This window comes from Oryx dammah, unplaced genomic scaffold (assembly GCF_014754425.2).
Source record: "Oryx dammah isolate SB20612 unplaced genomic scaffold, SCBI_Odam_1.1 HiC_scaffold_17, whole genome shotgun sequence".
NCBI classification, from domain to species: Eukaryota; Metazoa; Chordata; class Mammalia; order Artiodactyla; family Bovidae; genus Oryx; species Oryx dammah.
Window position 1 is genome coordinate 48,598,446 of NW_024070201.1, and position 26,840 is coordinate 48,625,285.

At 40.8% G+C, this 26,840-nt stretch overlaps 1 protein-coding gene across 1 annotated transcript; it reads right to left on the bottom strand.

Moving 5' to 3' along the window:
- Window positions 1-8,842: 8,842 nt before the first annotated feature.
- LOC120875945 (olfactory receptor 51G2-like) lies at window positions 8,843-19,920 on the bottom strand. The gene is made up of 2 exons (XM_040257687.1): window positions 18,934-19,920; window positions 8,843-8,944 (listed from the first exon to the last, which is right to left on the bottom strand). Exons 1-2 carry the CDS (start codon window positions 19,918-19,920, stop codon window positions 8,843-8,845), a joined length of 1,089 nt encoding a protein of 362 aa, XP_040113621.1.
- Between the last annotated feature and the right edge of the window lie 6,920 nt (window positions 19,921-26,840).

The window sequence follows — 26,840 nt, forward strand, 5'->3', positions numbered from 1 at the left end:
GATAGAACACATCCTGGGCCATCTATCTAGCCTTGGTAAATTCAAAAAAATTGAAATCGTTCCAAGCATCTTTTCTGACCACAATGCAGTAAGATTAGATCTCAATTACAGGAGAAAAACTATTAAAAATTCCAACATATGGAGGCTGAACAACACGCTGCTGAATAACAAACAAATCACAGAAGAAATCAAAATATGCATAGAAACGAATGAAAATGAAAACACAACAACCCAAAACCTGTGGGACACTGTAAGAGCAGTGCTAAGGGGAAGGTTCATAGCAATATAGGCATACCTCAAGAAACAAGAAAAAAGTCAAATAAATAACCTAACTCTACACCTCAAGCACGGAGAAGGCAATGGCACCCCACTCCAGCACGCTTGCCTGGAAAATCCCATGGATGGAGGAGCCTGGTGGGCCGCAGTCCATGGGGTCACTAAGAGTCAGACACGACTGAGCAACTTCACTTTCACTTTTCACCTTCATGCATCAGAGAAGGAAATGGCAACCCACTCCAGTGTTCTTTCCTGGAGAATCCCAGAGATGGGGGAGCCTGGTGGGCTGCCGTCTCTGGGGTCGCACAGAGTTGGACACGACTGAAGCGAATTAGCAGCAGCAGCACACCTCAAGCAACTAGAAAAGGAAGTAATGAAGAACCCCAGGGTAAGTAGAAGGAAAGAAACCTTAAAAATTAGGGCAGAAATAAATGCAAACGAAACCAAAGAGACCAGAGCAAAAATCAACAAGGCCAAAAGCTGGTTCTTTGAGAAGATAAATAAAATTGACAAACCATTAGCCAGACTCATCAAGAAACAAAGGGAGAAAAATCAAATCAATAAAATTAGAGATGAAAATGGAGAGATCACAACAGACAACACAGAAATACAAAGGATCATAAGAGACTACTATCAGCAATTATATGCCAATAAAATGGACAACTTGGAAGAAATGGACAAATTCTTAGAAAAGTACAACTTCCCAAAACTGAACCAGGAAGAAATAGACAATCTTAACAGACCCATCACAAGCACGGAAATTGAAACTGTAATCAGAAATCTTCCAGCAAACAAAAGCCCAGGTCCAGACAGCTTCACAGTTGCATTCTACCAAAAATTTAGAGAAGAGTTAACACCTATCCTACTCAAACTCTCCAGAAAATTGCAGAGGAAGGTAAACTTCCAAACTCATTCTATGAGGCCACCATCACCCTAATACCAAAACCTGACAAAGATGCCACAAGGAAAGAAAACTACAGGCCAATATCACTGATGAACATAGATGCAAAAGTCCTTAACAAAACTCTAGCAATCAGAATCCAACAACACATTAAAAAGATCATACATCATGACCAAGTGGGCTTTATCCCAGGGATGCAAGGATTCTTCAATATCTGCAAATCAATCAACATATAACACCACATTAACAAATTGAAAAATAAAAGCTGTATAATTATCTCAATAGATGCAGAGAAAGCCTTTGACAAAATTCAGCATCCATTTATCATAAAAACTCTCCAGAAAGCAGGAATAGAAGGAACATACCTCAACATAATAAAAGCTATATATGACAAACCCACAGCAAATGTTATCCTCAATGGTGAAAAACTGAAAGCATTCCCCTACAATCAGGAGCAAGACAAGGGTACCCACCTTCACCACTACTATTCAACATAGTTTTGGAAGTTTTGGCCACAGCAATCAGAGCAGAAAAAGAAATAAAGGGAATCCAAATTGAAAAAGAAGTAAAACTCTCACTGTTTGCAGATGACATGATCCTCTACATAGAAAACCCTAAAGACTCCACCAGAAAATTACTAGAGCTAATCAATGAATATAGTAAAGTTGCAGGATATAAAATCAACACACAGAAATCCCTTGCATTCCTATTCACTAATAATGAGAAAATAGAAAGAGAAATTAAGGAAACAATTCCATTCACCATTGCAATGAAAAGAATAAAATATATCTACCTAAAGAAACAAAAGACCTATATATAGAAAACTATAAAACACTGGTGAAAGAAATCAAAGTGGACACAAATAGATGGAGAAATAGACCGTGTTCATGGATTGGAAAAATCACATAGTGAAAATGAGTATACAACCCAAAGCAATCTTAAGATTCAATGCAATCCCTATCAAGCTACCAGCGGTATTTTTCACAGAGCTAGAACAAATAATTTCACAATTTGTATGGAAATACAAAAAAACTCAAATAGCCAAAGCAATCTTGAGAAAGAAGAATGGAACTAGAGGAATCAACCTGCCTGACTTTAGGTTCTACTATAAAGCGACAGTCATCAAGACAGTATGGTATTGGCAAAAAGGCAGAAATATAGATCAATGGAACAAAATAGAAAGCCCAGAGATAAATCCACGCACCTATGGACACCTTATCTTTGACAACGTAGGCAAGAATATACAATGGAGAAAAGACAATCTCTTTTTAACAACTGGTGCTGGGAAAACTGGTCAACCACTTGTAAAAGAATAAAACTAGAACACTTTCTAACACCATACACAAAAATAAACTCAAAATGGATTAAAGATCTAAATGTAAGACCTAGAGGAGAACATAGGCAAAACACTCTCCAACATAAATCACAGCAGGATCCTCTATGACCCACCTCCCAGAATATTGGAAATGAAAGCAAAAAAAAATAAATAGGACCTAATTAAAATTAAAAGCTTCTGCACAAAAGGAAACTACAAGCAAGATGAAAAGACAGCCTTCAGAATGGGAGAAAATAATAGCAAATGAAGCAACTGACAAACAATTAATCTCAAAAATATACAAGCAACTCTTGCACCTCATCTCCAGAAAATAAATGACCCAATCAAAAAATAGGCCAAAGAACTAAACAGACATTTCTCCAAAGAAGACATACATATGGCTAACAAACACATGAAAAGATGCTCAACATCACTCATTATCAGAGAAATGCAAATCAAAACCACAATGAGGTACCATTTCACACCAGTCAGAATGGCTGCGATCCAAAAGTCTACAAGCAATAAATGCTGGAGAGGGTGTGGAGAAAAGTGAACCTTCTTACACTGTTGGTGGGAATGCAAACTAGTACAGCCACTATGGAGAACAGTGTGGAGATTCCTTAAAAAACTGGAAATAGAATTGCCTTATGACCCAGCAATCCCACTGCTGGGCATACACACTGAGGAAACCAGAATTGAAAGAGACACCAATGTTCAACGCAGCACTGTTTATAATAGCCAGGACATGGAAGCAACCTAGATGTCCATCAGCAGACAAATGGATAAGAAAGCTGTGGTACATATACACAATGGAGTATTACTCAGCCATTAAAAAGAATACATTTGAATCAGTTCTAATGAGGTGAAACTGGAGCCTATTATACAGAGTGAAGTAAGCCAGAAAGAAAAACACCAATACAGTATACGAAAGCATATATGTGAATTTAGAAAGATGGTAACGATAACCCTGTATGCAAGACAGCAAAAGAGACACAGATCTATAGAACAGTCTTTTGAACTCTGTGGGAGAGGGCGAGGGTGGGATGATTTGGGAGAATGGCATTGAAACATATATAATATCATATGTGAAACGAATCGCCAGTCCAGGTTCAATGCATGATACAAGCTGCTCGGGGCTGGTGCACTCGGATGACCCAGAGGGATGGTATGGGGAGGGAGGTGGGAAGGGGGTTCAGGATGGGGAAACATATGTACACCCATGGCAGATTCATGTTGATGTATGGCAAAACCAATACAATATGTAAAGTAATTAACCTCCAATTATCATAAATAAATTTATATTAAAAACAAAGAATCAAGGGCAAACCATCCATTGAACACAGGACTAAGCAACAATATTATGCCAATCTAGGAAGGTTCTCTGGAAGATAAGAGCTTTTACTTTGTCACTGAGCATGCTATGAGCCAAATATGTTGCTAAAATCTAGGGGTATGGTCTTGATTGGGTCAAAAGTCGTCTCATGATGACTGCTATTAGAAGAAACATACCTATGAGGAGAGAACGGCTAAAACAAGTAACACTAATGTGATTATGATTATTACCCAGAGGGACTGTGTGTACTAAGTAAGGACACCTAACTTAATCAGGGGAAATGAATTCTCTGGGCTCAACTCATTTCTGCATGGAACGGAAAGGCCCTTCCAAATGTAAGGTGTGGGAACAAAGTCTCTGGTTGGATAATGTCAAGTCTGAACATCCTTAGTCTTTCTTTCTGTTCCCTGGGAGTAGCCCCATGGAGCTGTCACTAAATCGCAAACGTTTAAGGGGGAAATCACTCATTTTGTTTGGAGAAGCAATCCAATGGGACCTCCAGAGCAGGTTTACAAAAATGATAGTGATGGCTGCAACTAGAAGGCCCCTTAGGGTCCAAAGTTCTCAGGGGCTCTGGTTCTGCCTCCCTGCTCAGAATCAGCAGGCAGATTGATAATATGCCCCAGTAAAGCATATTAATAAGCTAGGAAAGAATTTACACAGGAAAGCTTCTCTAGCAGGTGCAGGGTGACCTACATCCCCAGAACTATATCCAGAAGCAGCAACAGATTAGCTCAACACTGCAGTGCACCAAGAGGATGTACATCAATTTACTGTAGTCTCAGAACCACTTGATGGGAACATGTGATTAACTACACACACGTTAGGGAGACAGAGGTGGAAGGTAAGGAAGGCAGTAACTTATCCAGTTCAATTCAGTTCAGTCGCTCAGTCATGTCCGACTCTTTGCAACCCCATGAATCGCAGCACGCCAGGCCTCCCTGTCCACCAACTCCCAGAGTTCACTCAGACTCACATCCATCGAGTCAGTGATGCCATCCAGCCATCTCATCCTCTGTCGTCCCCTTCTCCTCCTGCCCCCAATCCCTCCCACCATCAGAGTCTTTTCCAATGAGTCAACTCTTCGCATGAGGTGGCCAAAGTACTGGAGTTTCAGCTTTAGCATCATTCCTTCCAAAGAAATCCCAGGGTTGATCTCCTTCAGAATGGACTGCTTGGATCTCCTTGCAGTCCAAGGGACTCTCAAGAGTCTTCTCCAACAACACAGTTCAAAAGCATCAATTCTTCGGCACTCAGCCTAGTTCACAGTCCAACTCTCACATCCATACATAACCACAGGAAAAACCATAGCCTTGACTATTCGAACCTTAGTTGGCAAAGTAATGTCTCTGCTTTTGAATATACTGTCTAGGTTGGTCATAACTTTTCTTCCAAGGAGTAAGCGTCTTTTAATTTCATGGCTGCAGTCACCATCTGCAGTGATTTTGGAGCCCCGCAAAATAAAGTCTGACACTGTTTCTACTGGTTCCCCATCTATTTCCCATGAAGTGATGGGACCGGATGCCATGATCTTCGTTTTCTGAACCTGTTGAGTTTTAAGCCAACTTTTTCACTCTCCTCTTTCACTTTCATCAAGAGGCTTTTTAGTTCCTCTTCACTTTCTGCCATAAGGGTGGTGTCATCTGCATGTCTGAGGTTATTGATATTTCTTCCAACAATCTTGATTCCAGCTTGTGTTTCTTCCAGCCCAGCGTTTCTCATGATGTACTCTGCATAGAAGTTAAATAAGCAGGGTGACAATATACAGCCTTGACGTACTCCTTTTCCTATTTGGAACCAGTCTGTTGTTCCATGTTCAGTTCTAACTGTTGCTTCCTGACCTGCATACAGATTTCTCAAGAGGTAGGTCAGGTGGTCTGGTATTCCCATCTCTTTCAGAATTTTCCACATTTTATTGTGATCCATACAGTCAAAGGCTTTGGCATAGTCAATAAAGCAAAAATAGATGTTTTTCTGGAACTCTCTTGCTTTTTCCATGATCCAGCAGATGTTGGCAATTTGATCTCTGGTTCCTCTGCCTTTTCTAAAACCAGCTTGAACATCAGGAAGTTCACGGTTCATATATTGCTGAAGCCTGGCTTGGAGAATTTTGAGCATTACTTTACTAGCATGTGAGATGAGTGCAATTGTGCAGTAGTTGGAGCATTCTTTGGCATTGCCTTTCTTTCAGATTGGAATGAAAACGGACCTTTTCCAGTCCTGTGGCCACTGCTGAGTTTTCCAAATTTGCTGGCATATTGAGTGCAGCACTTTCACAGCATCATCTTTCAGGATTTGAAATAGCTTAACTGGAATGCCATCACCTCCACTAGCTTTGTTCGTAGTGATGCTTTCTAAGGCCCACTTGACTTCACATTCCAGGATGTCTGGCTCTAGATGAGTGATCACACCATCGTGATTATCCAAGAAGCAAGTAAATATTAGAGCCAGAATCAAACTCAGATCTTTCTAATTCCAAATCCCTTGCTCTTTACTCTTCACCAGGTGAGCTCTTATAAATCTAGGCCCAATGACCAAGAATGTAATAAGGCTTAATCTAGGAGTGAGGGGATAATTCTTTCTCTAAATCACTGACATTTCTGAGAACATGCAACATGCCAAACAGTATTCCAGAGGCTTTGATATGTAATGGTGATTCAGGAAGATAAAATCTCTGACAAGCTGATTATGAGACCTCAGCAAAATCCCCCTCTATAGTCCCAACGACTTTCATGTTACCATAATTCTTCCTTCACTCCAGGGCTCAGCACACATGAAACTGATAGTTTTAACTTGCCCACAGTCAAGTCAGGTTGCCAGACAATCAGAGACTTCAAACTGACCAATAAGTTCTAATCTCCAGAATATTTCATTGAAACTATAAAGGAAGTCAAGAGAATCAATTCCATCTTATTTGGGACTACACTGGTTATTGTTAGATTTATTTTTCCCAAAACATTCTTTTTTTTTTTTTTTTTGATGCGGTATAATTTATCTAACAGAGAAGGCAATGGCAACCCACTCCAGTACTCTTAGCTGGAAAATCCCATGGGTGGAGGAGCCTGGTAGGCTGCAGTCCATGGGGTCGCGAAGAGTCAGACACGACTGAGAGACTTCACTTTCACTTTTCACTTTGATGCATTGGAGAAAGAAATGGCTGAAGTAAACATATTAAGTGTATAGTCTGATGATTTCTGACAAATGGATAACCATCAGGATAACCATCACCTTAATCGACATACAGAAGATTTTCATAACCCCAGATAGTTCCTTTGTGCTCCTTCCAGGCCATATCCCTGCTCTCCCATTGAGACAACTGTTTGATTTTTATTACCTTGGATTAAACTGACACAGTGTGTATTCTTGGCTCAGCAGTATGTTTTCGAGATTCATTTGTGTTATTGTGAATTCTTTTTTACTGCTAAGAAACATTCCATTGTCTGAATACACCAAAGTTTAGCTATTTGTTTTTAGATGTTGGGTTATATCCTATTTTTGGCTATGATGAATAAAGCAGCTATGAATATTTCTTAACTTAGGAGAAGAAATTCTAGGTTATATGGGAGGGGCAAAATAACAGTTTGGAATTAAGAGATACAAACTATGATGTACAAAATAAATAAGCAACAAGGATATATTATGCAGCACAAGGAGATATAGTGATTATTTTGTAATGACTTTCAATGGAGTATAGTCTATGAAAATACTGAATTACTTTGTTGTACACCTGAAGTTAATACACTATATGTCAATAAAAAATAAAGGTTGGTGTATAGTTTTCCAAAGTAACTGTAGCATTTTACACTCTTACTAGTCATGTGTGACAGTTCCTAGTTGCTCCACATCCTAGTCAACTCTTGATACTGTCATCCTTTTTTTTAATTTTATCCATTCTAATTAAAAGATGCTTACTTCTTGGAAGAAAAGTTATGACCAACCTAGATAGCATATTCAAAAGCAGAGACATTACTTTGCCAGCTAAGTTCCGTCTAGTCAAGGCTATGGTTTTTCCTGTGGTCATGTATGGATGGGAGAGTTGGACTGTGAAGAAAGCTGAGAGCCGAAGAATTGATGCCTTTGAACTGTTGTGTTGGAGAAGACTCCTGAGAGTCCCTTAGACTGCAAGGAGATCCAACCAGTCCATTCTGAAGGGGATCAGCCCTGGGATTTCTTTGGAAGGAATGATGCTAAAGCTGAAACTCCAGTACTTTGGCCACCTCATGCGAAGAGTTGACTCATTGGAAAAGACTCTGACGGTGGAAGGGATTGGGGGCAAGAGGAGAAGGGGACAACAGAGGATGAGATGGCTGGATGGCATCACTGACTCGATGGATGTGAGTCTAAGTGAACTCCAGGAGTTGGTGATGGACAGGAAGGCCTGGCGTGCTGACACGACTGAGCAACTAAACTGAACTGAACTGAACTGAATACATGTATGGTAGAAAGTTGTGGTTTTAATTTGCATTTTTCTGATGCCTAATTAGTTGAGCAACTTTTTGTACATTTACTGTTCATGCATACACCTTCTATGAAATGTTTGTTGAAATTGTTTGTCCATTTTAATCAAATTTTTTGCTTTGTTATTGATTTGTACTAGCTATTTATGTATTCTGAATACAAGTTGTCTTACATACACAATGAAAATTATTTTTCAAACTTTGTGTCTTGCCATTTGATTTTCTTATTGGTCTATTTTGATAAAAAAAACTTTTTAGTTGTGATAAAGTCAAAACAATCAATTTTTATTCTCTGTTGCTTTTAATTTTAGGTTTGTCTTCCAACACAAATAATAATTGTGCATGATGTGAAGTAGAAATCAAGATTTATTTTTTCACATACGGATATCCTGCTGTTCCAGCATTATTTGTTTAAAAGGCATTTTTTTGCAAATTGAATTTCCTAGGCAACTTTATCAAAAATCAGGCAGCTCTTTATATATGGATGTATTTCTAGATTTTTTTCTTTAATTAATTTTTTAAGGCCCTGAAAAGAGCATTTGGGTTAAGTAGAAAGATATTTAGTTGGAGCTAGTAAACTCGTTGATGGCCTTGGTGCCATTGAACATGGTGTTCTTGGCCAGCTCCCCAGGAGCAATGGGCACATGGCCACCTGGATCTCCCTAGAAGTAATTATCAAACCCCTATTGTAATGGGCCAAATGCAATGCCTCCCTGCGATACTGTCAAAGACATCACTAACAAAAGAGTTCATGATGCTCATGGCTTTCAATGAGATACTGTTGTATGGATGACTTGTTTCAGCACTTTGTAGATGTAAATCAAATAGCCCTCTTTCGGCAACTCTAGCGGAGAAGGCAGTGGCACCCCACTCCAGTACTCTTGCCTGGAGAATCCCATGGACGGAGGAGCCTGGTGGGCTGCAGTCCGTGGGGTCGCTAAGAGTCGGACACAACTGAGCGACTTCACTTTGACTTTTCACTTTCACGCATTGGAGGAGGAAATGGCACCCCACTCCAGTGTTCTTGCCTGGAGAATCCCAGGGACGGGGGAGTCTGGTGGGCTGCCGTCTGCGGGGTCGCACAGGGTCGGACATGATTGAAGCGACTTAGCAGCAGCAGCAGCATCTCTCGTGCTTTTTCCCTTCCTTTTTCAGAGTTTTAGTTACAGCTTTCTAGAATCCTTTCTTGAAAGATAGTTCCAGCATGGTTAGTGTTTGCTCTATAAAACTGTAACTCTAGAGTTACAGCTCTGGCAGTTCCAATCCACACCAAGTAAATGAAGACCTCCATAATTTTTTTTTTTACATAATCAAATATATCAAATACATCAATACTATGCATTCATGCGTGCTAAGTCACTTCAGTTGTGTCCGACTCGGTGCGACCCCATGGACAGCAGCCCACCAGGCTCCTCTGTCCACAGGATTCTCCAGGCAAGAATACTGGAGTGGGTTGCCATTTCCTTCTCCATCAATACTATACTGCTTTATTAATGATAACTTTATAATGAGTCTCAAAATGAAGTAGTGTAGGTCATCCAACACTGTACTTCTGCACTGGTTCTTATTATTCTAAGTCCTTTGCATGTCTATATTTTAGAATCCACATTTTAATTTCTGTAAAGATTATTGCTATGGTTTTGATTGTATGAATCTTATTTCTTTCTCTGATCTTAATGTCCTGATTAGAACCTCCAACATAATGTTCAATAGAATTAGTAAGGCAAGCATCCTTGTCTTGTCTTTAATCTCAGGAAGCAATCAATCTTTCATCATTAAGTATCATGTTAACTATAGGCTTTTTATAGTGTACCTTTTACCAGTTGTTGAAAGTTTTTATCCAAATGGTATTGAATTTAGTAAATTAACTTTTCTTTATACAATTAGGTAATCATTTAGTTTTTCCCTTTCATTCTGTTAATGGGGTATTACTATATTGACTTCTCTTTAAACGTCAAACTACCTTGCATTCCTGGAACACACCCCACTTGGTCATGATGTATTATCATATTTGTATATTACTAGAGCTAATATTTTGATAAGAATATTGTATCAATGTTCATAATAGATATGTATCTTATAATTTTCTTTCTTATAATTTCCTTATCAGCTTTTTATATCAGGTTTTGCTTGGCTTATAAACATATTAGAAAGTATTCCTTACTGCTTTATTTTTGGAAAATGTAGGTCCATCTAGTCAAGGCTATGGTTTTTCCAGTGGTCATGTATGGATGTGAGAGTTGGACTGTGAAGAAGGCTGAGCGTCAAAGAATTGATGCTTTTGAACTGTGGTGTTGGAGAAGACTCTTGAGAGTCCCTTGGACTGCAAGGACATCCAACCAGTCCATTCTAAAGGAGATCAATCCTGGGTGTTCTTTGGAAGGAATGATGCTAAAGCTGAAACTCGAATACTTTGGCCACCTGATGCAAAGAGTTGACTCATTGGAAAAGACTCTGATGCTGGGAAGGATTGGGGGTAGGAGGAGAAGGGGACGACAGAGGATGAGATGGCTGGATGGCATCACTGACTCAAACGACATGAGTCTGAGTGAACTCTGGGAGTTGGTAATGGACAGGGAGGCATGGTGTGCTGCAATTCATGGGGTCGCAAAGAGTCGGACACGACTGAGCGACTGAACTGAACCGAGCTGAATATTTATTTTAATTATTCCTAAAATATTTGATAGACTTCTACAGGAAATATCTGGATCTGACATTTCTTTTTTTGTTTTGTTATTATACATTTAATTTTTCATAAATATAGGTATATTCAGATTTTCTATTTTCTTAAGCTCTCCAATTTTCCCTAAACTACCAAAATAATATAATTGTCAAAATAATATACCAATATATTACAAAATTGTTTATAACTTCCTCTTATTCTCTCAGTTCTGTAGGACCTGTCACTTCTTTTATTTCTGGTATAGGTTATTTATGTGAGTTTGCCCTGTTCTATCATGCCGGTGGGGCTGGGGAGAAAGGGAGAGAAATATATCAATTTTATTAATTTTTAGAAACTATTTGTAGATTTTTTTGATTTTTCTTTATTGTTTGCTTTTTCTTTCATTGATTTTTGCTCTTTTTTTATTTCCATTCTTCTGTTTACTCTGGGTTTAGTCTGCTCCTCTCTTTTAGTGGCCAGGATCATTGCACTCTCTCCTTTCTTCTTCTCCAGCTGATCCCTCATCACATGTACTGCTCTATTGTCTCATCTTCTTCTCAGGCCCACACTTTCCTTCATCTGAGAGTCAGTTTTCTGGCCCTTTTGGTCCCTTTATCCTTTCTGACACCCACTTTGTAAGCATTCTCCCAGCAATATTAGGAATCCAAGACTTTCTCACTACACCACTTTTCTCTATTTTGTAAATCCAATAGGCCAGGAGCTAATATCGTATCTTATTTAAATGAGTGATTGCTCCTGCTAAGTCGCTTCAGTTGTATCTGACTCTGTGCGACCCCATAGACGGCAGCCCACCAGGCTCCCCCGTCCCTGGGATTCTCCAGGCAAGGACACTGGAGTGGGTTGCCATTACCTTCTCCAATGCATGAAAGTGAGAAGTGAAAGTGAAGTCGCTCAGTCGTGTCCAACTCTTAGCAACCCCGTGGACTGCAGCCTACCAGGCTCCTCCGTCCATGGGATTTTCCAGGCAAGAATACTGGAGTGGGTTGCCATTGCCTTCTTCATGAAATGAGTGATTAGACAGGCTTAAAGAAGTGACTGACATTAATATATACTTTGAAGCAAGGAATGACTCTAAGATGACTGCCTCAGCCATCTCATGTCAGAAGACACTAGATATCTTGGTGGCTGGAACCAAAAGAATGTCTTTGTGAACTGGGTTGGAACAACTTCCATTGAGCTTTTCCAAGAATGAAGATAGCTTGCAAAGTCATAAGATTGGTATACAGAGCCTGAGCCACCCAGGGTACAAAGTCAGAAGAGGAAAAGACAGTAAAGAAAAAAAGAAATTGATGAAATAAAAGTTTGTATAGGGGAGACAGATGAAAGTGATGAATAGAATATAGAGCTCACCTCTTCCCATAGATACATCAAAAATACATCTACACATGGAACAGTTCTCAAAGAATACCTACTGAACACCAGCAGATCTCATACAACTGAAGCTGCAGGAAGGATCACACATAACCAAGCACAACAAAAGAAAGAAAAAGAAATGGGGAAAGGACCTGCACCCCTGGGAGGGAGCTGTGAAAGAGGAATGTCTCCTAGAAACTGCCTTCACTGGCCAGATCAGCTAAGATAAAGAGAGTGCTTTGGAGATTCAGAGAAGAGTGTAGCAACTGGCTTGAGGCAGGCAGAACAGAGAGAGACCAGCATAGATGGTCGTAGGCACCTCACTGCACTCCCCAGTCTGAGACACAGATCTGCTGATGCACAAAGGAGCTGGGTGCTGAAACTGAGACTTCAGTGGAGAGACCCAGGAATGTCCACTCCTGAAGTTGTGTGTGTCTACACAGCTGTGTTGTTTGGCAGGTTTATACCACAGGGGTCTTTGTGAACTCAGGGCCTAGGGGACATCCAAGCAGATCACTGAGGCTCCTGAGAATGAGGTGGGTATGGCGTGAGCAGCTGCAGGCTTTACAGGCACGCACACGCAGAGACAGGCCTGGGTCTGGGCTGATTCTGTAGCTCCAGGTACGTGAATATGTCAGGTCCCAGAATACGTCAGGTCCCAATGCCTGACTTCAGCAGATGTGCACTGGCAGATATGCACCAGTGGCTTTGTGAGCACAACTCCTGAGGGATGCCCAGGGTAATTGATTGTGCTGTCAGGTTGAGGCAGATATGAGACAGGTTGAGATACGAGACAGGTTGAGGCAGATATAAGAGTAATGCCTGTTACCTGTTTTGTGAGCTCACAAAACAGGTAACAGGTGACACCAAAGAGAGCACCTCCAGGTGGACAGCTCCTGTGAAGGAGTACTTAGGCGCTCCTCTCCCAGCAAAAGTATTCCAGACCAGCCAGCATTACACTGCAGTTCAGAAATGGATCTGGGGGCTTCTTCAACAATGGGAGCAGGGCTCCCCACAGGCTGTTACAACCACAGAGCAAAGAGGAGGCCCCACCCAACCTCCAGAGCAGTCTCTTGTCACCACAACACCAATTGGAACCCCTATCATGGGGATAATGACCAGCACACACTGAGGAAAGATATGGCAGACAACCATACTAAAAATAGCCCTTATAACAAAAGTTTCAGGCTCACAGAGGCTACACGGGGACACTCTCATATAAAAACAGCCCTTCAAGACCACAGTAGATAATTGTTTCTCCCAAATTCATAGTCAGAGAAATAAAACTAAAATGAGGAAGAGGAACCACTCCCAACTAAAAGAATAAGTGGCATTCCCTGAAAGAACAATGAAACAGATCTCTCCAGTCTACCAGGTTCTGAGTTCAAAAAGGAGATAATTAAAATACTGAAGGAATTAAGAAACACTTTTGATAGAAATGTGGATCACTGTAACAAGGAACTAGAAATTATAAAGAGGAGCCAATTAGAAGGTTCATTTGCCAAGACAAAAGTCAAGTTAAAAGCAATATATAACAAACTAAATAATGAAGAATGAGTAAATGATCCGAAAGACAGAATATGGAAATCATGCAATAAGAAGAGCAGACAGAAAAGCAAATGAAAGCAATATATGAGCTCTATGGCACAATATAAACTGAGACAATATACTCATAATAGGAATCCCAAGAGAAGAAAGAGAAAAGGAGGATTGAAAATGTATCTGAAAAAATTATAGCTGAAAAATTCCCCAAACTAAAGAAGGAAGCAGATATATAAGTACAGGAAGGACAGAGGGTCCCAAATAAGATGAACCCAAACAAACCTACACCAAGACATATTATAATTAAAATGGCAAAAGTGAAAGATAAAGAAAAGATTCTAAAGGCAGCAAGAGAAAAAGACTTAGTTCAACTAATTTCTCTACAGAAACACTGCAGGCCAGAGTGAGTGACAAAATATATTTAAGTCCTGAAAGGAAATAACCTGCAATCTAGGGTATTCTCACCAGCAAGATCATGCAATGAAGTGTAACCTCATACAAGTTAGAGTGACTACCATCAAAAAATCTAAAACAATAAATGCTGGAGAAGGTATGGAGAAAAGGGAACTCTCCTACACTGATGGTGGCATGTAAATTGATGTGGCGACAATAGAGAAGTTATGAATGTTTCTTAAAAAACTACAGATACAGTTGCCATATGATCCAACAATTCCATCCATGGGCATATATCCAGAAAAAAGTCTAATTCATAAAGATACATGCACCATAATGTTTATTGCAGCACTATTTAAAATAGCCAAGATATGGAAGCAACCTAAATGTTCATCAACATATGAATGGATAAAGATGTGGTATACACACACACACACACACAGAGGAATACTTTTCAGCCATTAAAAGTAATGAAATAATGCCATTTGCAGCAACATGAATGGACCTAGAGATTATCATACTAATGAAGTAATTCAGATGAAGAAAAATAACATCATATAACTTATATGTTGAATGTAAAAATGCGATACAAGTGAATTTATTTATAAAATAGAAAGAGACTCAAAGACATAGTAAATAAACATGGTTGCCAAAGGGGGATAGGGTAGAGGGATAAATTCGGAGGATAAAGTATGAGTTTCAAACTAGATAAACAACAAGGTCCTACTATACAGCATACATAACTATATTCAATATCTTTTTTTTAATTTATTTATTTTTTAATTTAAATTTATTTATTTTAATTGGAGGCTAATTAGTTTACAATATTGTATTGGTTTTGCCATACATCAACATGAATCTGCCACGGGTGTACACGTGCTCCCAATCCTGAACCCCTCTCCCACCTCTCTCCCCATACCATCCCTCTGGGTAATAAATTCCACTGGAAAAGAATATGAAATTAAATGTATGTGTGTACAACCAATCCCAAAGAAGGGCAATGCCAAAGAATGTTCAAACTACCACACAATTACTCTAGGCTTCAACAGTATGTGAACTGAGAACTTCAGATGTATAAGCGGGATTTAGAATAGGCAGAAGAACCAGAGATCAAATTGTCAACATCAGTTGGATCATAGATAAAGCAAGAGAATTCTGAAAAAACATCTACTTCTGCTTCATTGACTATGCTAAAGCCTCTGACTAATGGCTCACATCACCCTTTATGGCAGAAATCAAGAACTAAAGAGCTTCTTGATGAAAGTAAGAGAGGAGAGTGAAAAAGTTGGCTTAAAACTCAACATTCAGAAAACTAAGATCATCACTTCATGGCAGAGAGATGGGGAAACAATGGAAACAGTGAGAGACTTTATTTTGGGGAGCTCCAAAGTCACTGCAGATGGTAACTGCAGCCATGAAATTAAAAGATGCTTGTTCCTTGGAAGAAAAGCTATGACCAACCTAGACAGCATATTAAAAAGCAGAGACATTACTTTGCTAACAAAGGTCCATCTGGTCAAAGCTATGGTTTTTCCAGTAGCCATGTATGGATATGAGAGTTGGATTACAAAGAAAGCTGAGCACCAAAGAATTGATGCTTTTGAACTGTGGTGTTGGAGAAGACTCTTGAAAGTCTCTTGGACTGCAAGGTGATCCAACCAGTCCATCCTAAAGGAAATCAACCTTGAATATTCATTGGAAGAACTGATGCTGAAGCGCCAATACTTTCACCACCTGATGCAAAGAACTGATTCATTTGAAAAGACCCCAATGCTGGGAAAGATTGAAGGCAGGAGGAGAAAGGGACAAAAGAGGATGAGATGGCCGGGTTGGATCACTGACTCAATAGACATGAGTCTGAGTAAACTCTGGAAGTTGGTGATGGACAGAGAGGCCTGGCGTGCTGTAGTCCATGGGATTGCAAAGAGTCGGACACAACTGAGTGACTAAATTGAATGAATCACAACAAACTGTGGTTGAGAAACCTGTATGCAGGTCAAGAAGCAACAGTTACAACAGGACATGGAACAACAGACTGGCTCAAAAGTGGGAAAGGAGTATGTCAAGTCTGTATATTGTCACCCTGCTTATTTAACTTATATGCAGCGTAATCATGCGAAATGCCTAGCTGGATGAAGCACAAGCTGGAATCAAGATTGCCAGAAGAAATATCAATACTCTCAGATATGCAGATGACACCACCGTAATGGCAAAAAGCAAAGAATCAAAGAGCCTCTTGATGAAAGTGACCACCCACAGGTGGCTCAGCTGGTAAAGAATCCACCTGCAATGGGGGATACCTGGGGTCGATCCCTGGGTTGGGAAGATCCCCTGAAGAAAGGAAGGGCTACCCACTCCAGTATTCTGGCCTGGAGAATTCCATGGACTGTATAGTCCTTGAGATTGCAAAGAGTTGGACACCACTGAGTGACTTTCACTTTCATGAAAATGAAAGAGGAGAGTGAAAAATCTAACTTAAAACTCAACATACAAAAAATTAAGCTCATGGCATCTGATCCCATCACTTCATGTCAAATAGATGGGAAACATTGAAAACAGTGACAGACTATTTTCTTGGGCTCCAAAATCACCGCAGGTGGTAACTTGCAGCCATGAAATTAAAAGACGCTTGCTCCTTAGAGAAAAGTTATGACAAACCTAGACAGCATGTGAAAAAGCAGAGACATTACTTTGTCAACAAAGGTCCATATAATCAAACTATGGTTTTTTCCAGTAATCATGTACAGATGTGAGAGCTGGACAATAAAAAAGGCTGTGTCAAAGAATTGGCCTTCAAATTTTGGTGCTAGAGAAGACTCTTGAGAGTCCCTTGGACAGCAAGGAGATCAAACCAGTTGATCCTAAAGGAAATCAATCCTGAATAGTCATTAGAAGGATTGATGCTAAAGCTCCAATACTTTGGCCACCTAATGCAAAGAGCTGACTCATTGGAAAAGACCCTGATGCTGGGAAAGATTGAAGACAGGAAGAGAAGGGGATGACAGAGGATGAGATGATTGGATGGCATCACCAACTCGATGAGCATGAGTTTGAGCAAGCTCCAGAAGTCGGTGATAGAGAAGCCTGGCATGCTGCAGTCCATGGAGTCGCAAAGAGTCAGACATGACTGAGTGACTGAACAACAGCAAATAACTGAATCACTTTGCTGTACATCAGAAATTAACATTGTAAATCAACTATACTTCAATTTAATAAAACAATAAATAAAGGCAAATGGGCATTGCCACAAACCTACCCAGGCTCCTATGATACAAGCGCTCAATCAGACTGATATGGTTCATATATAAAAATATCAAGTAGAAGACACCAATAAAATTAAGGGCTCTGTGAAACTATCACCACAATCTAAGTATATGCATATCTATCACCTCCAAAAGTTTCCTCTTGCCTTTTTTATTTATTACCATTTTTATTTGCCAAGAACACAAGATCTATCTTCTTAGAAAAATTTTTAAATACAATATTGTTAACTATAGGCACTATGCTGTACAGCAGATTACATCTCTTATCTCCAAACTCAAGTTGTATACACTAAATATGCACAACTTTTTATATGTCAGTCATACCTCAATAAAGTGGGTTTTTTAAAAATGAATCAATAAAAGGAAGGAAGGAAGGGAAAAATACCCTCAGGAAGGAAGGAAAAAATTATTAAGGCTTGAAAGATAGGCACTGTTAATGCTACAGGAATTCCTTTCATTGTCTCATGCATGGTAATGGCTCACCTATCATGCAGTTACCAAGAGTGACAACAGAATAAATGTGGAAACTAATACTTACATCCTCACAAATCATATCCAATAGGGCTGGCAGTTTTCGCAATACAGAGATGTTGTAAATCCTGGGTGAAATGTTTTCTGAAAAGTTAAAACCATGGAATCTAGCACCAAGTCTGGACTCTTCCCTCATGTGGGCTCTACCGCAAGCTCAGAAAGTGGATCTAACCATTATTTCAAATACTGAATCATAAAATCTAAACAGACAGTGAGCAGCCTTCTAGGGCTTGACAGTGCCAAACCTTCTCTCTAGCTCAAAGCAGAGACATACATGAAGAGAACCAAGAGAAAACTAATAATCCCTAAGGTGCAAATAGGTATAGATCGACTTAGCAAGTACAGGTTATCCTATGCATTTCCTACCAACCACTCCCCTTTTCTGTTTCTTGGTGTATGAGTTGGTTAATATTAAATGTGGGAGATCAGTATTCAGATGAATATAGTTTAGGCTTCCCTGGTGGCTTGATGGTAAAGAATATACTTATACATAATATTCTTATTATAAACAATATAAAAGGAATACAGCTTTTCCCAAGTTTTGAAATGAATTGGGGAGGAGGGTGGAATCTGGTGGGGAAAAGAACAGAAGTGCCTATACAAACAGATATGCATACACACCATCTCCGTGGGTGGGGTTAAGTCCCCCAGGCCAGGAGATGTTACAGTATACATGAATCTGAAATACTTCAGCTCTGATCAGAGCAACAAGAGGATTATCAAGATGATACTTCTATATGCTTTCCAATGATCTCAGTCCCCCAAAACTATAATTATAGAAGCTGATGGTGCCCCAAAAAAGGCTCAGTGGTAAGATCTGAACCATCCAGAAACCTCAAAAATTAACTACACCACTAATCCTCCCCCAAGATCCAGGTTGACCCACATGAGTTGCATACCACGAGATCCTTCTGCTGCTATAAGAGACATCAACCCTTTTCTGCTGGAAGCGCTTTAAGAGGCCCTGACGGATCTGCTTAGACTTGACGCAGTAGACAATGGGGTTCATGAAGGGTGGCACCAAGAAGTGCAGGTTGGCCATGAGCACTGCCAGAGCAGGGTAGCTGTGTTTTTCTACTCGGTGCAAAACTGACAGCCCCAGTTTGGGCAAGTAAAAGATGAGAACAATGCAGAGGTGTGAGACACAGGTGTTGAGTGCCTTTAATCGTTCCCCAGGGGAGGCGATGCTCAGCACGGTCTGTAGGATCAGGGCGTAGGAGAGCATGATGAGGGAGGAGTCAAAGCCCAAAGAGAGGAGGATGGAGACCAGGCCAACCAGGCTGTTGACCTGAGTGTCTGAGCAGGCCAGTCCCACAAGGTCACAGTGCAGGCAGTAGCAGTGAGAGAGTACATTGACCTGGGGAAAGAGCAGGCGCCGCAGGAGGATGGGTCCTGGGAGATTGAGCAGGATGGCCCTCACCAGGATGGCAGCCCCCACTTTGGCCATGGCTGAGTGGGTAAGAATGGAGGCATAGTGCAGAGGGTCCTGGATGGCAACAAAGCGATCAAAGGCCATGGCCAGCAGCACCCCAGATTCCACATAGGTGAAGGCATGGATGAAGAACATCTGCGCTGCACAGAGATCGAAGGGCAGCTCGCGAACATCCAGCCAGAAGAGCCGCACCATGGTGGGGAAGGTGGAGGCACAGAGGCCCAGATCAGAGGCTGCCAGCATGGATAGGAAGCTGTACATGGGTTCCCGTAAGGCTGGATCTGTGCTGATCAGGAAGAGGATGATACTGTTCCCCAGGATGGAAACCACACAGATGAGGTTGATGGGGATGGAAACCCAATGGTGAGAAGCTTCCAGACCTGGGAAGCCAGTGAGGAGGAAGGTAGAATGACCAGAAGCGCTGGTGTTACAGGAGAACATCATGATTCCAGGAGGCAGTGGCCCACCCTACAAGGAAGAAGCATTCGTTCCTGTGAATATCACTTTAAAAGTCCCTACCAAGAACTAAGGGCTAGGAAAGAGTTGCCCCATCACTGTTTCTCAGGCCATGAGAGAAACCTCATTCTTCTGAGGAGCTCCATTCCCCTCTGTTTCCTGGATCATTTAATCTTCTCCTTGAATAAAGTCATACTGAATGAATTTTATGAGCTTATTTCTTTCTGCATATTGCTTTAGCCACTGGATATCTACCATCTTTTTGGCCTAAACACCCTCCTTTTTCACTTAAGCTATACTCAAAAGCTATCTCAAGTGTCTTCTCAGACTAAATAATACAGAAAGGAGAATGATTTTGTATTTGAATTCAGTATGCTGTTAGAAACAAGCAGTGTAGATTCCATTTCTATTTCTTAGAGGCAGGTTTTCCATAGTGTGACCTATCTTAACAGATACAAATACACCAAAAGGGACACATTCAAACCCATGAAATATTTTCAAAACCATCCTCTGAGAAAGCTGTTTGTTTTTTCCTCTAATTCTGTTCTGGAACCAACATTTTCTGTGTTTCTTTTCTGGAAAAGACTTTGAGGTCCAAAGGTTCTTTCCAGTGTGTTCATTGGTGACAAAAGTCTTCTCTGTGAAGATGGGTTGACCTAGAAGGAGTATTCAAGTGTTTGTTAAAGCTAAATCTGGTAAACAAGATGAGAAATGAGATGGATTCACCTTTGTTAAACTCCTTCCCCAGTCCCACTTCCACCTCATGGGCTGCTTAAACGTGCACATTTTATTCTGACCCTTAGAGACAGTCCTGTGGCCATGAGCTTAATTAGAAGGCATTTTCCCTTAAATATCTTTTTTTTTTAATCCCCTCTTATCATAAAAGCTGTTATGACAGCACCAAGTGCTTTGTTCTCCAGAGGTGGGCACTGAAGGGTGAACCTGGCAGGTCTTGAGGGGCACCACCTACAGAGCCAGGCAGAGAAGTTTGATAACATTAAGCAAGGAGCCCAGAGTGTGGTGTGTAAGCCCATCTTTTCCCATTACTTCACATAACACTTTTGGACTACAAAGCTTCCCGTTTCTTTCCTTTGCAACAGGACTGTATCTCCATTTATCTAGTAATTATTTTCACATTGGTATGCCTGTGAATTGAATGTCCTGCAGAACCACAAACTATAATTCCTCTTTCCACCCGGAATTCACCTTCCAAAACCTACTGGGCCTTCCTCCCTCTCCTGTTATCCTAGAAATCTCGAAGGAGAGGGAAAAAAAAAACGCTCAGTATCTCTTTTCACTATATAATATACTCCCCAAACCAATTATCTTTGAACTATCTCCTCCTTTCAGATCCCAAAGAAAATAATCTAGCCAAAATCATCATTTCCCCAGATATTATTATAGCCTCCCAACTATTCCACTTTCTTCAGTATTCCTGTATTCTGATCCACCTTCCAAATTTTCATTCAAATCATGATCAGAATACTGAAGAAAAGGAAAGGAAATCATGGACATTTAAATGAGCATATGCTTGGGGAGGAAACACAGTGATCAGATCTGTTTCGGGAAGAGATCTCCTATCGTCACCTTGTTTAATGATCCTCACAGGTCCCTGATGCTGCAAGGTCAGGTCTAAGCAAGATCTTTATATTGGGTCCAGGAGATGAAGGACCCTGTTCTTCTGACATCTGTAGCCTACTCAGTCACCTCTCCCTTAAGCATTATAAACACTATTCATAAGATATCTTTCTACTGAGCAAATTGACCATATTTGATAATACTTAAAATGTCTTTATATGTATACATATAACAGATTCATTCTGCTGCACAGTAGAACCTAATACAAAATTGTAAAGCAACTATATTCCAACAAAAATTAATTTTTAAAAATTTATTTTTAGTTGAAATATAAAATACACATAGAAAAGTCGATATCTCCTAAATGAATTCTCCTTGATGAATTTCCTCCAAGTGAACACACTCACGTGACAAGCACCCAGATCAAGAAACAGAATTTTGTCCGCTGCCCAGGAACCCCTTGTGACTCCTTCAGTCACTCCATCCTCTCAGTGATAACCACTATCTCAGCTTCTAATACCACAGATTAATTTCACCTGTAAGAACCATGCAGCATATACTCTTTTCTCTCTGGCTCTCTTCATCCAAGGAGTGAACTGGAGGAGTGAACAGATGGTTTGATTTGTTTTACTCACTGTCTCACTCAACTGACTTTCCACTTTGTGTCAAGTGTTGCACTAAGAAACAGCATATAGCAATGAAAGCTCATGTAAGACAGGAGTCCCCTAAAGCAGCGGTCCCCAACCTTTGTGGCAACAGGGACCAGTTTCATCGGAGATCATTTTTCTGTGGACCAGTGAGAAAGGCATGATTCAAGCACATTACACATATTGTACACTTTATTTCTCTTATTACATCAGCTCCACCTCAGATCATCAGGCAATAGATCTTATAGGCTGGGGACCCCCACCCTAAAAGAACATGCTTATTTGTTCCAATATGGGCCTGTGAGCTTCCACCAATCAGTTTCTGATAGTGATTACAATAATAAGAATGATTGCTATAATTTACTGACTATGTGTCAGACACTGAGTAAGGATGTTCCTACCATCTTCTCAGGTTGAATAACTTGCTATAAGCCAAAGTGGGTGATCCTGATCTCAGCTCAGCCCTGATACTCAAGCAGAAAGCTTATGAAATATTTCCCAAACTGTCAGGCAAGACATACATTATCTGATAGGCCAGAGGCCAAGTAGAAAGACTTTTCTCTAAATACAACTTAGCCTATACACAAAAGAGCAGCTTGAGGCCCACCTGTGTGCAACGTTTTCATGGACTATCATTCCATATGGCATCATATAGTTTTGCATAAAGCTTCTGTCCACAGCATAGTCAAATGACAACCATGGGTCCACAATCCGACCTGAAAAAGAGAACAGCCTTCTCAAATATTTGGACTTTCTCAAGCAACTGGGACATCCCCCTTCTCTTTGTTCCCTAGAGAACCCTGTATCACTGTGCTGGAGTTACATCCATCTTGCCTTACCCTAATTTTTCCCCTTTTTGCCACGTCCCTTGCTTTCTGACACTTCTTCATGATTCTAAGTTTATTTATTTATTTATTTTTACTAAATAATAGTTATGACCAACCTAGATAGTATATTCAAAAGCAGAGACATTACTTTGCCAACAAAGGTCTGTCTAGTCAAGGCTATGTTTTTTCCAGTGGTCATGTATGGATATAAGAGTTGGACTGTAAAGAAAGCTGAGCACCAAAGAATTGATGCTTTTGAACTGTGGTGTTGGAGAAGACTCTTGAGAGTCCCTTGGACTGCAAGAGGATCCAACCAGTCCATCCTAAAGGAGATCAGTCCTAGGTGTTCAATGGAAGGACTGATGCTGAAGCTGAAACTCCAATACTTTGGCCACCTCATGTGAAGAGTTGACTCATTGGAAAAGACCCTGATGCTGGGAGGGATTGGGGGCAGGAGGAGAAGGGGATGACAGAGGATGAGATGGCCGGATGGCAATACCGACTCAATGGACATGAGTTTGGGTAAACTCCGGGAGTTGGTGATGGACAGGTAGGCCTGGTGTGCTGCGATCCCTGGGGTCGCAAAGAGTCAGACACTGCTGAGCGACTGAACTGAACTGAAATAATAGTAAAGGACAGTAAATTACATTATTTGTCCTTTATAAATGCTCTCTACACATATGCTTGGGCTTCACTTGTAGTTCAGATGGTAAAGAATCTGCCTACAGTGCAAGAGACTCAGGTACGATGCCTGGGTCAGGAAGATTCCCCTGGAGGAGGACGTGGCAACCCATTCTAGTGTTCTTGCCTGGAGAATCCCAAGCACAGAGGAGCCTGGAGGGCTACAGTCCATGAGGTCGCAAAGAGACACTGCTGCTGCTGCTGCTAAGTCACTTCAGTCATGCCCGACTCTGTGCGACCCCATAGATGGCAGCACACCAGGCTCCTCCATCCATGGGACTTTCACAGGCAAGAGTACCGGAGTGATTTGCCTACTGAGCGACTAACATTTTCACTTTCACTACACATATGCTTACTTAATCCTCTGACCCTGTGAGATATTTTCTGATTTTCTGATGAAGAAATTGGGGCTCAGGGAGACTTAAGTAACTTTCCCAAGTTCATGATGTTATGTGATAGATCAGGATTTAAATCCCAGCTGCCCTAAAGTGAAAGGCTATTCACTTAAGTGCTTCATATAAGAAAAGGTAATTCTGATACTTTGTGATTATTAGTTTTGTCCTCAAGATAATTTAAAGATAAGCTTTTCTCTCCCCTCCCTCCACCCTCATCTCCCTTTAAAGCAGATGAGGATGTCTGAGACCAGAGTGAAATCACCTAAGAGAAGTAGTCTTCGAACTAGTCCAGCCAGGCCTCTCTGCTTCCATCACGCCCAGATTTTCCCAGGCTTTCCACACAGGTTGTGGCTCATCATCTGGATGCAATAGCCAAATTACCATGTATAGCCTGCCTGCACCCAAGACCCAAGAATTCAGCAGTGTGTGATAACAGGGAGGCTGCCTCCTCTTCCCTCCATTCTAATGCTGCAGGTGTTACAAGAAGCTCACCAAAAGGCTGTACCCTTATCATGTTTAAAAAGAAAAAAAAGAACAATAACTCTAGCTTCATAGAGTGGTTGTGAACATGGAAAAGTCTATAAACTTCTTGAGCACACCATCGTTGTTGTTTAGTCGCTAAGTCGTATCGGACTCTTTTTCGACCCCATGGACTGAAGCCCGCCAGGCTCCTCTGTCCATGGGATTTCTCAGGCAAGAATAGTGGAGTGGGTAGCCAAACCCTTCTGTAAGGGATCTTTCCAACCCAAGGGGTCAAAGCCATGTCTCCTTCATTGGCAGGCAGATTCTTTACCACTGAGCCACCAGGGAGGCCCTGTTGACCACAGAGAAGGCATTTATTAAAATGTAACAATGAGCAGAGACACCCACTATTTTCACACCCATTATCTCAGTAAGTCTCCTTCCTTCCAAAACCTGCAAGTGGTGCCATTCCCCTTCTGCAAACGAGGAACTAGAGCCTGAGAAGTGAGGAAACCTGTCAGTGACCCCATTAAGAGGAAGGAGAAGAGACTGGCTTCACGCACAGTCCATCGGACTCCAAGCCTCATGCATCTATCCATTTCTCAGCGCTCTCATCTCTAAAATTTTTGAAAATATTGTGTCTCTCGAGAATATAGAGACTGAAAATATATGAAAAGCACTTCAGATAGTGTGTTGCACATACTAAGCACTTAAAAATAATAATGCTTGATATTAATCAAGCAAGTATTTACTGCCTTATGATAGGGATAATATTGATTCCCATTTTGCACATTGGAAAACTGAGCACTAAGTGGTCAAATAACTTGCCTAAGCTCATAAATTAAGAAAGTGGATGACCAAGGGTTTAAATGTAAGCAGTCGAACTCCAGAGCCCACATTCTTTTCTTCCTCTAATTTTATTTTAATTTTTATTTTATGTTGGAGTATGGCTGTATTAGTTTCAGGTGTGCAGCAGGGTGATTCAGTTATACATATACATACATCTCTTCTCTTTCAAATTCTTTTCCCATTTAGGTTATTACAGAATACTGAGTCGAGCTCCCTGTGCTATACTCCAGAGTCCACACTCTTAAGCTCTGTTATGCTGCCTCTGTCTGCTAGCTATGATGGTTATTAATATTATTAAAGCTGCAAATTATCATCCCCAAAGAAGATGAAATAGGATTTCAAATTTATGAGATCCCATTTACCACCCCTGTCTCCTTTCTGACTGCTTATATGCACCAATCCCTCAAGTTTTAAGATTATAAGGGGCCCACATGCTTATTAACAATTTTTGTATTGCACACTACCTGAGTTTAGTTATAGGTTCATGGCTTAGGAAGAAGAAATTTCTCCTCAAATAAGAACTCTCCTGATGGTATGGGGGGCGAGGCCGTGGGAGGGGGTTTGGGATTGGGAACACGTGTACACCCATGGCAGATTCATGTTGAGGTGTGGCAAAACAAATACAATATTGTAAAGTAAAAATAATAATAATAATTAATTAATTTAAAAAAAGAACTCTCCTGAAAGAGCAAAAGAAAAACATGGTAAAACTGTATGTGGAAAGAAAAGCAGTGAGAAAGAGATGGTAAAAGTGACAGAGAATCAATGCATAGCAGACCCTTTCAAGGATGAGTTAAAAAAAAAAAAAACTGAATTATGCTCTCTGTCCCTCTACCATCTTATTCATCCAGGTTCCAGAAGACCATGAATAGTACAAAAACTATATTTCTCTAACCAGAGAAGTCTACCCCCAGTTTGGTTCAAGGCCAAACTGTGAGCCACCAAAAAGAAATGACCCAGCTTGGAGAAGATTAGAGACCTTCTTTCCATAAGATGATTTCATGGCAACCAATGCCCAAGGGGATACAAGCCTTTAAGCCTCTGGATTTTCCAGCCAAGTCCTGAGACTGAAGAAGCCCCAGGAATGGGGCTAAAAGGGAGGTTACAGAAAAACAGGCCCTGGCACTGCAGCTCTGGCTTAGCAAGGACTATGGGAAGCTGGGAAGCAAGTTTTCCCCAAGACCATGAAGCTGTTGTGCTTTAGCCTAGAATAGCTCTAATACTGCTCTGCTCAGAAATAAGCTTAGCATAAACCTATCTAGGCTGGGCACCTGTAACTGGGCAGCCACTACCTATCTGCAGGGGCTCAGGCTGCCCAAAAACAACTCAGACCCCTCTACCTTCTGCGGCTTTCTACCAGCTCAAAGCCTTCTTATGTTCTAGGGCTGAATAAGAGATGTTCAGCCCACAGTGCATATAAACTGAAAGGCCACTGCTTTCATACAAGACTTAAATCCTGAAAGCTA

Coding starts and splice junctions, on each gene's coding strand:
- LOC120875945 (XM_040257687.1), bottom strand. CDS start 19,920: ATGTTCTCCTGTAACACCAGCGCTTCTGGTCATTCTACCTTCCTCCTC. Junction 8,945..18,933: donor TCTCGTGGTATGCAACTCAT/GTGGGTCAACCT, acceptor AATTACTTCTAG/GGAGATCCAGGTGGCCATGT.